General features: G+C 65.9%; 2 protein-coding genes across 2 annotated transcripts in view; both read right to left on the reverse strand.

Annotated features, from left to right (window-relative positions):
• UQCR10 (ubiquinol-cytochrome c reductase, complex III subunit X) overlaps nucleotides 1-2,516 on the reverse strand; it is a 149,339-nt gene extending 146,823 nt beyond the window's left edge. The window contains exon 1 of the mRNA XM_066562385.1: nucleotides 2,512-2,516. The gene's annotated coding sequence lies outside the window, so the exon portion shown is untranslated. The remainder of the gene's footprint in view (nucleotides 1-2,511) is intronic.
• Nucleotides 791-10,515, reverse strand: GAS2L1 (growth arrest specific 2 like 1). Its single transcript, XM_066562374.1, has 6 exons — nucleotides 10,371-10,515; nucleotides 8,744-9,434; nucleotides 6,087-6,194; nucleotides 5,522-5,618; nucleotides 4,027-4,276; nucleotides 791-2,582 (listed from the first exon to the last, which is right to left on the reverse strand). The coding sequence occupies exons 1-6, from the start codon at nucleotides 10,448-10,450 to the stop codon at nucleotides 1,562-1,564; spliced, it is 2,247 nt and encodes a 748-aa protein (XP_066418471.1). The 5' UTR covers nucleotides 10,451-10,515; the 3' UTR covers nucleotides 791-1,561.
• Between the last annotated feature and the right edge of the window lies 1 nt (nucleotide 10,516).

The raw sequence follows: 10,516 nt of genomic DNA on the forward strand, positions 1-10,516 counted from the left end.
CCCTGGGGACACTGCTGGGGTGGCCATGGCCCAGTGACCCCAAGGGAATCAGGATCCTGGGAGCTTCCTGCCAGCCCTGCAGGGCCAGATAAGCCCTCCCTGGGGCCAGTGGCCTCTGGCCCAGCAAGGCCTGACACAGCAGATGGGCAGGGCTGGGACAGGGACACGGGGCCAGCCCTGGGGCCTTGGGGACAGGAAGGGCCTGGAGAGCTCGTGGCTCTGCTCCTGGAGCCTCTCAGGGATCCACCAAGGTGGCCCTGCACTGTACATGGTGTCCAGTCTGGGTGCCCCGAGCCTCTCCTGGGGTTGGGGACAAGTGTGGGGTCCCCAGGAGGTGCTGCTGGTCCCTGTGGGGTGGGTGATGAGCAGCACCAGCCAGTCCTGCTCTGGGACACCCTACAAATCACTGGTGCTGCTCTGGGGCACCCCATGGGCCACCAGCACCGCTCTGGGGCTGGACAGCAGAGCAGGTGTCCAGGGAGCACAGTGTGCTGCTTTGGAACCCGCCCCCAAAGTCACAGCAGGGAGGTCACCACCAGCAGGTCTGGACCCTCCTGGTGCCCCACAGCCTGCTGTGTCCCCTGGGCCAGCAGCCCTGGGGTGAAGGTGCCTGGCCATGGGGCACCTGGGGTCCAGGGACACCTCTGGAGGGGTCCCAGTGGCTGTGAGGGGTCCAGGACATTGGGACCCAGCTCTTCACTGTTCCCACCCCTGCTGGCACCCCCAGAGCCTCCTTCCCTCGGGCCTGGGGCTCTGAATCCCCCTGGACAGATGAGCAGACATGGTGGGCTCAGCTCCGTTGGTCTTTACTGGCTGGAGAGGACATGCAGGGGTGGGGGCCTCGGTGGCCTGGGCTGGGGACACAGCCCTGTCCCACCCTGGGGACATCAACACGAGCTGGGGGCTGGAGAGGGAACAGTGACCCCTCCTGCCCTGAAACGGGGCTTGTGGTGACAAACTGCATGTCCCCAAGTCATCTCAGGGGTGGAGAGGAGAGGCTGGAGAGGAGAGAGGATAAAGTGGCCAAGGAGGTGATGATGAGGCCAAGAAGAGAAGAGGGGAAGGTCAAGAGGAGAAGATGATGAGGGAAAAGGATGTGAAGGCCAAGAAGAGAAGAGGAGGAGGCAGCCCAAAAGAAGAGAGGAGAGAGAAGATGAGAGGAGGAGGAGGAGGAGGAGGAGGAGGATAAGAATAGCAAGAAGAGGAGAAGAAGACAAGAAGAGAAGGTCAAGATAAGGAAAACAAGTGGAGAAGAGTGAGGAGATAGAGACCAGGAAGAGAAGTGGGTGCTCTCTCTCCAGCCCCATTCCCAGCTCTGCTCTGACCACACGCCTGCCCCCCCCTGGAGCTGCTCCCCAGGGCATGGGGACACCCCTGGCACCCTCTGGGGCTGGGGGCTCCTTGCAGGGCCCCCCCAATGCCAACAGTCACCAAATGCAGAAGTCCTGGCCACCCCAGCTCTGCAGCCATTGCCTGCCCGGGTGCCACCTCCACCCTCCCCAGCAGCTCGGGGATGTCCCCAGGGGCTGCCAGGCGCTGCCACCGACCCCTCAGGGACCCCTCATGGCCACGCGTTCTCTTCCAGCCCCTCGCGCTCCCGCGGGGCCCAGGGGGGCTCCAGGAGGGAGGAGGGGACGCTCTGCGGAGCCCCCCAGGCCCTGGCGCTGCCGTTCGGGGCCCGCTGGGGCCGTTCCCCGTAGCCCCGGGGCGTGGGGATGCGGGAGGGCGCCCTGTGGGGCTGCGTGTCCAGCCGGGGCTTGGCCCAGGGCCGCGGCGGGGGCGCGGGGACCCCCGGCCCGGGGCTCTCCTCCATCTCCATCAGCTCGTCCTCCCCGGCGGCCCAGTCGGTGTCGGAGCCGGGGTTCCCCGGGGTGTCCCGGTTGTTGTCCCAGGAGGCCGGGAAGCAGCAGCTCTCGTCGGAGGAGCTGGAGAAGGTGGAGCGGCGCCTCGCATCCGCCAGGGAGGGGTTGGACGGCAGCGGGGGGCACCCGCCGTGGTTCCCGTTGTTGTTCCCGTTGTTGTTCCCGTTGTTGTTCCCGTCGCTGCTCCCGCCCCGCCGCCCCTCCTCTGCGGGCAGCCCGTGCTTGGCGAAGACGTTCAGGGAGGAAGACGAGGATGAGGAGGAGCAATAGGCCGAGTCAGCGGCGGCGGCGGGGGGCGCGGGGGGGGCGCTCTCCGCGTCCCCCAGCTGCTCCAGCAGCCGCGTGTTGGCCAGGAATTCCTCCTCCAGCCGCTGGAACAGCCGCTGCTCCTGCCCGGGCTCCAGCCAGCGCGGGGCCCGCAGCCTCCGCGCCAGCTCCTCGGGGTCCCCGGCGCCGGGCCGGGGGTCGCGCCGCCCCCCGGGGCTCCCGGCCGCGGCCGGCTCCGCCCGTGCCCACGAGTGCTGCCCGTCGGGCCGGCGGCGGATGAGCAGCAGCGGCGCCGAGCCGCGCCCGGGGCTGCGGGAGGCGCGGGGGGAGCCCGGGGCGGGGGCGTCCGGGGGGTCCCGGCGGGCCGGGGGGCGGCGGGGGCCGCTCTGCGCCGAGGCGGCCGAGGAGTCGCTGTCACCCGAGCAGCGCCGGGAGCGCGCGGGGGCGCGCGGCCTGGGGGCGGCACGGGAGAGGGGGGGAGTGAGAACACTGGGGTCCCCCCCCCCAGGGCACCCCCTGATTGCACAGCCTCCATTAACCCCCCCACTGGTACCCCCCTGGCACCCCTCCTCGTGGAACCCCCCCCAGTGCCCCCCATTGCACCCCTCCCCACCCAACCCTGCCCATTCTCTCCCATGGCACCCCACATTCCTTCCATTGCACCCCACTTCCCTCCCCACTGCACCCGTTCATTCTTCCCCCTTTATCCCTATTCCTCCTCACTGCACCCCCATTGCATTCTCCCCCTTAAACCCCATTTCCATCCTCACTGCACCCCCGCCGAACTCCACATTGCCACTATTGAACCCCATTTCCCTCCCCTTGCCCCCCCCATTAAATCCCCCCGTTCTCCCCCTTCACTGCCCATTCCTCTTCCCTGCACACCCCAGAACCCCATTTCCCTCCCCACTGTCCCCCATTTCCCCCCTCCATTAAACCCCCACTGAATCCTCCCATTCCACTCTCCTTCTCCCCCCTCAGCCCCCGCCCATGGCACCCCATATTCCCTCCATTGCACCCCACTTCCCCCCATTGCCTCCCTTCTCTGAACTCCCCCATGGCCCCCACATTCCCCCCCCTGCCAATCACATCCCCCTCCATTTCACATCCCACTGGACCCCCATTTCCCCTATTGCCCTTTCATTCCACCCCCTTGTTCCCCCACTGCACCCCAGTGAACCCCTATTGCCCCCCACTGCCCCCCTCCATTGAACCCCACGAAACCCCACAGCCCCCCAACGCACCCCCCATTTCCCCCTTGTAGCCCCCCTTCCCTTCCCCTCCTGCTCCCCACTATTCCCTCCATTGATCCCCCAATGCTTTCCCCATTTCCCCCCTCCCACTGCCCCCCCATCACCTCCCAGTGCCCCATTGCTTGTCCCCATAGCCCCCCACCGAACCCCCATTGTCATCCTCCATTTTCCCTCCCCTGCCTTCCCTAACTGCACCCCCATTCCCCCATTCTTTCCTACTGCACCCCCATTTCACCCCAAATTCACCCCACTGCCCCCTCAGTACCACTCATTGCCCCCCATTTTCCCCATGATTTCCCCATTGCATCCCCCAGCGCACCCCCAGTTCACCCTCTCGTACCTCCCACTGCCCCCAGTGATCCCCCCATTTGCTCCTCATTTCCCCCCCACGGTCCCCAGTGATTCCATTTCCCCCTCACTGCCCCCCCACGATCCCCCCAGTGTTCCCCATTGCATCCCCCAGTTCAGCCCAGTTACCCCATTCCACCCCAGCACCTCCCACTGTCCCCCTCACTGCACCCCCACCGTCCCCCAACGCTTTCCCCATTACCGCCCCCGTTTCCCCATCCCCTCCGGGGGGCTCAGCCCTTCCGCGGGGTCTCGGTGCAGTTTTGGGGTCCCCCCCAGCCCCGGGGGGGCCGTACCTGAGCGTCCCCGCTGCCCGCGGCTCGGCGGGGCTCCGGGAGGGGCTGCCGGAGCAGGGGGCGGCTCCCCCTCGAGGGGGCAAACCCTCCTGCCGGGGGGGCTTCGGGGGGTCCCCCCGGGGCTGGGGGGGCCCGGCGGGCCGGGGGCGCCGGGGGACGCTGGGGCTGGAGGTGCGGGACGAGGAGGAGGGGCCGGGAGCCGCTTTTTGGGGGGACATGCCCGGGGTGCGGGGCTGGGGCAGGCGGTGAGCTGGAAGGGACAGGGGGAGGGAGGTCAGCGACCCCTCCCCTCCCAGCATCCCGATTTTCCAGCCGGGATATTCCCGGAGGTGGTGACGCCTTGGGAATTTGGGGGAAAACCCCACTTTTGTCACTCCCCTTTTTCCCCCTTCCAGCAGGATCAGTGCCCTGAGGAGCCCAGCCCCAGGGAAGGGAACCCACAGGAAATCAGGGAGAACCATGGAGAACCAAGGAAGGGAACCCATGGGGAAACAGGGAACAGAACCCCACAGAAAAACAGGGAGAACCATGGAGAACCAAGGAAGGGAACCCATGAGGAAACAGGGAATAGAACCCCACAGAAAATCGGGGAGAACCATGGAGAACCAAAGAAGGGAACCCATGGGGAAACAGGGAACAGAGCCCCACAGAAAATCAGGGAATGGAGCCCCATGGAAAATCAGCAACAGCGTCCCAAGGAGAGCCAGGGAATGGAACCCCACAGAAGATTAGGGAACAAAACCCCACAGAGAACCAGAGAATGGAGCCTCAGGGAGAATGGAATGGAATGGAACGGAACCTCACAGGGAATGGAACCTCACAGAAAATCAGGGAACAAAACCCCATAGAGAACCAGGGAGAAGAGCCCCACAGACTCCCACAAAACCCCACAGAGAATGGAGCCCCAGCAAGAATCTGGGAACAGAATCTATGGAGAACCAGGAAATGGAACCTCACAGAAAATCAGGGAGCAAAACCCCACAGAGGAACCAGGAAAAGGGGCCCCAGGGAGAATCCAGGAATGGAACCCATGGAGAGCCAGGGAATGGAACCCCATAGAAAATCAGGTAACAAAACCCCACAGAGAACCAGGGAGAAGAGTCCCACAGAGAATCAGGAAGAGCCCCAGGGAGAATCTGGAAATGGAACCCATGGAGAGTGGAGAACCAGGAAATGGAACTCCACAGATCAGGGAACAAAACCCCAGAGAGAACCAGGGAAAGGGGCCCCAGGGAGAGTCCGGGAACGGATCCCATGGAGAGCCAGGGAATGGAACCCCACAGGAAATCAGGGAACAAAATCCTATAGAGAACCAGGGAAAGCCAGGGACTGGAAGCCCATAGAAAAGCAGGGAACAAAACCCCAGAAAGAACCAGGGAAAAGGGCCCCATGGAGAATCCAGGAACGGATCCCATGGAGAGCCAGGGACTGACTGGGAGCCCCCAGAAGCCAGGATGGTGGCAGGGGATGGCCGTGGCTGCGGGGTGACACTCACAGAGGGCAGCACAGCGACACGGGTCGTGCTTGTCCAGGTAATGCTCCAGGGTGTCCCAGCCGCCGCCCACGCGCACCATGACGTGGCTCCGCAGCACCTGCGGGCAGCGCTGTCACCTGCCGGGCCCCAAAAGCCACCAAAGGCACCCCAGGACCCCGGCGTGGGCGGGAAACCCAGCTCGGGACCCCGCACACCCTGCCCGGGAGCAGGGGAAGAGAGGGCAGAGGGGCACGGTGTAAGGGGGGGACAATGGGGTGAGGGGGACAATGGGGTGAGGGGGACAATAGGGAGAGGGGGGGACAATGGGGTCGGGGGGACAATAGGGAGAGGGGGGGACAATGGGGTCGGGGGGACAATAGGGAGAGGGGGGACAATGGGGCGATGGGGGGGACAATGGGGTGAGAAGGGGACAATGGGGTCGGGGGGACAATGGAGTTGAGGGGGGACAATGGGGTCAGGGGGGGACAATGGAGTCAGGGGGGGACAATGGGGTGAGAGGGACAATGGGGTCAGGGGGGGACAATGGAGTCAGGGGGGGACAATGGGGTCCGGGGGCGGCTCTCACTCGGACGAAGATGAGCGTGTTGGAGTCGCCCACTTTGTACTTCCCCTCCGAGACCTTGACCATGGGGAATTGCGAGGGGCAGGAGCAGCAGCCCAGGATCTCCCGCACCTGTGGGCACACAGGGGAGGGGTCAGCGGGGCGTGGACACCCTGCTGTAGGATCGGCGGGGTCCAGAACCCCTTATAGGGCTGGTGGGGCACAGACCCCTGTTACAGAGCTGCTGGGGCACACCCCCTCCCATTATGGGGCAAGCAGGGCATTGACCCCCCCATTATAGGGCTGGTGGACATAGAAACCCCCCAATAGGGTCAGTGGGGTACAGACCCCCTGTTATGGGATCAGTAGGTACAGACCCACTGCTATAGGGCTGGTGGGCATAGAACCCCCCTATAGGGCCGGTGGGGTGCAGACCCCCCAGTTATAGGGCCGGTGGGCACAGAATCCCCACTATAGGGTCAGTGAGCACAGACCCCGGTATAGGGCTAGTGAGGCATGGACCCTCCACTATAGGGCCGGTGGGCACAGGAACCCCTGCTATAGGGTCGGTGGGGCACAAACCCCCCTGTTATAGGGCTGGTGGGTCATGGACCCTCCACTGTAGGGTCGGTGGGGCACAGACCCCGCTGTAGGGTCGGTGTGGATCCCCACTATAGGGGCAGCCCCTCAGATGGGCACACATGGAGGGCTCTGTGTGCCCCCCACGCTCCGTGGGGAGCGGCTGGGGGGGCTCGGGGGCAGCGGGGCCGGGGTCTCCTCCCATGGCCGGGCACCCCAGCAGGCTGAGAACGGGCACAGCTCTCCTCGTTTGGGGTCCACACACACAACATCCCCCACCCCACTGATCCTGAACCACGGGGGAGTCACCCCCAGATCCCCCCCATGGGGCAGGACCTGCATCCACCCACAGAAATGGGGTCAATCCCGGGGGGTTTTGCCTCCCTCTAAACCTGCAGGTGTGGCACGGGGAGAAGCGGAGCGGGAGGGTTTGGGGGGCCGGGCAGGGCACCCCGGGGCTGTGGGGTGGCCGGGCAGTGCCAGCTGCCGGCTCTATCCCCGGGCTGACGTCAGGGATTAACCGGGAGCCACGGGGGGACGCGGGGACGAGGCCGATCCTGCCCCGGCCCGGGGCTGCGGGGGGGACACGGCGCCGCCTCGCCCCCAAATTTGGGGTTTCTTTAATAATTCCGTGATTTTGGGGGGTGGGGGATCTTCCCGCGGCTGTGCCCATGGCAGCGGTGAGAGGACGGAAGGATGTGGCCGCTCCGGTTCCCATCCGGGTGACACGGATGGGAAACTGGGGAAACTGAGTCACGGAGTGGCGAGGGGGGGGAGGGCTTCAGTGAGGAGGGGTCGTGACCCTGCTGCCACCCCGGGGGGGGCACCTGGGGACGCGGCGAGCCGGGTCCTGCTCCGCCAGGCTCCTCCCCGGCGCTGGCGCTGCCCATAAAAGCCGATGGCGAGGAATTACGCAGCCCGGAAAAATGCAGCGCCCGGCCAGGGGGGCTTGGGGGGGCAACAGCCACGGGGGAGCCCCCCCGAAACGGCCCTGGGCGGAGGGGGGGGGGTCAGGATGCTCTTTAATGAGGGACTTAATGAGGAATTGGGGTTTCAATTAAAAAAAGGCTTAGGGAGGCAGGGGAAGGCAGAGCCCCCGTGTCCCCCCCGTGTCCCCTCGGGCAGGGTTAATCCGCTGCCTCACCCGCGGGACGGATCCCGCACCCGCCTTTAATCCATCCTGAGCTCCCGGCCCGGCGGGGTCCCCGCACCCCCCTCCTGACACCCCAAACTGTGGCTGGGATGTCCCCATGTCCTCCCTGGGGACAGCAGCCCCGAGGAGGGAGGAGCGGTCCCGGGTGGGGACTGCTGTGGGTCACCCCTGACGGGGAGCAGGGCACAGGTGACACCTGTGTCCCCGCTGTGATTCTGGTCACAGCCACCAAAACAGAGTCAGGAGGCTCCACAGGAGCCTGGGTGGGTGGGGAGGAGCTGCCGTAGCCATGGAGAGCTGGGATGGGTGGGTGGAGCATGGACCACAGCGGTGGGCAGAAGATCCTATGGACCACAGGGGTCACAGTGACACGTGGGACCTCCCCCGGACCACTGAGTGCCCTTTGGATGGACAGGAGGGACTTCTTGGGGGTCACAGGGACAGGTGGGACCTGCCAGGGACCATAGGATGCCCCACTGGGGGGGACAGGTGGGAGCTCCCATGGATCATGGAGCACCTCATGGGGCACACAGACAGTACCTCCCAGGGGCCACAGAGACAGAGAGGACTCCAGGGGACCAGAGAGATGGGTGGGACCCTCCATGGACCCTGCTGGGTGGACAGAGACAGGTGGGACCTCCTAGTGACCACTGAGTGACCATTGGGTGGACAGAGAGGTTCTCCCATGGGCCGTACACAGGTGGCACCTCGTAGTGACCACTGAGTGACCATTGGGTGGACTGAGAGGTTCTCCCATGGGCCATACACAGGTGGCACCTCGTAGTGACCACCGTGTGTGCCGGCAGGACCTCCCAGGAGGCAGAGGGCACCCTGCTGGGCGGACAGAGAGGAGCTCCCATGAAGCACAGAGCTGCCCGCTGGGTGGCTGGGCAGGAGCTCCCCTGGAGCACCGGGCGAGGCCCGGCCTGGGCGGCCGCAGGGCCCTCACCCAGGCGCAGGGCTCCGCGGGCAGCGCGTGTCTCACCAGCTCGTCCAGGTTCCTGAGGTCGCACAGGGCCATGGGCCGGGCCCGGCTGGGGAAGGCGCCCGCCCGGGGCTCCCGGCTCTCCCGGCGCGCGCCCAGCGCGCCCTCGGCCATTTGGTCCCTCATCTCCTCCTCGATCTCCTCCTCCATTTGGATCAGCATGGGGGCCAGCATGCCGAACTTGGAGCCCCTCCTGGCCACCTCCAGCAGGCAGAGGACAAAGTTCTTCTCGTTCTTCTTCAGCACCAAGTCGTTGGTCTCGAACATGAGCACGTCCTGGATGCCCAGGTCCTGCCGGCACCACTGGATGAAGTTGGAGACATTGTCCCTGGCGATGAAGGAGCCGGGCACCACGTTCTTGGCCTGGAACACCACCTCATTCTGGGGCACTCGCATGCGGGCGGCCGCCTCGGGGTGCCGCTCCTGGAAGTCCAGGGCGGTGCGGTTGACGTTGTTGGCGTGGCGGCAGAGGTGACAGCCGGTCTCCAGGCTCTCCAGGAAGGTGTCCACCTGGATGTCCAGGTCGTAGAGGGTGTTGAACCACTCGGCCAGGTCCTCCTTCATGGCCTCCAGGTACTCCTCGCTGGAGCGGAAGGGGCGGATGCTCTTGGAGGCGGCCGACTGGATGTGGCTGGGGTCGGCCATGGCCAGGTGCCTGCGGGGGGACAACGGGGGCTGTCATGGGCAGGAAAGCCCCAAAGCCCCCCCCAAACCACCCACCAACCTCAGTGACCCCTCTGTGCCTCAGTTTCCCCCACATGTTACCACCACCACTGCCACCCCAACCCCTCCGGGACCTGGCTGATCCCAGCCAGGACCTGCAGCCCCCCCACTCCCTGTCCCTCCACCCCGTGTGTCCTCCCCACAGCCCATGTCCCCTCCCCTCATGTCCCCCCACCATGTTTGTCCCCATTCTCCATGTCCCCCACTCCACGTCCCTTCATCCTGTGACCCCCCCCAGGTTAATGATTCCCTTGTCACCCATGCCCACCCCTGGGCACAGAGGGCACATCCCTCCCCAACCCCGCCCTAAAAGCTGCCCAGTCATGGTGGGTGTCCCCACCCTGGAGCAGGTGACACCACGAGGGATGGCAGTGCCAGGGGCAGGGAGCCCCCCCCTTTACCCTGGGGGGGTTCAACCCCGAGGGGCTGCAGGGGGTGGGGGGACTGGGGTCCCAGCACTCAGCAATGGGGTGGGGGCTGCACGTCGGGGAGACCCCAGGCTGTCCCTGCCCTGGAGTGGGGGTACAAGAGCCAGGGATGGCTCAGCAGGGGCGTCACCCTGACCTCCACTGCCACCCCCAGCCCAGCCCCACACCCTGGTAGGGGGGTCCTGCCCCTGGGGTGTTCCTGCTGCCGAGCGGGTGTCCCCTACCCTCGGAGGGATGTCCCTGTTGGGGAGGGTCCTCTCACCTGAGGGGGGTGGCACTGCCACCCTCGGGGATGGGGGAACCCTGTTGGGGGGTGGTCCCCATCCCTCCAGAGTGGGGGATCCTGTCGGGGGGTGTCACTTTCCCTCGGGGAGGGGGTGTCCCTGTCGCGGGGTGTCCCTTTCCCCCGGGGGGGGCTGTCTCTGCCGGGGGGTCCCTACCCTCGGAGGGGGGGGGGCTGTCCGTGCTCGGGGGTGTCTGTATCGAGGGTCCCCCTGTCCCTTGGGGGGCGTCTGTCCATCCCTGGGGTGTCTCTGTCTCGGGGTGGGGGGGTCCCTTTCGGCGCTGGGCTCCCTATTCCGGGCCG

Source organism: Molothrus aeneus, chromosome 18, assembly GCF_037042795.1.
Source record: "Molothrus aeneus isolate 106 chromosome 18, BPBGC_Maene_1.0, whole genome shotgun sequence".
Taxonomy (NCBI): Eukaryota; Metazoa; Chordata; class Aves; order Passeriformes; family Icteridae; genus Molothrus; species Molothrus aeneus.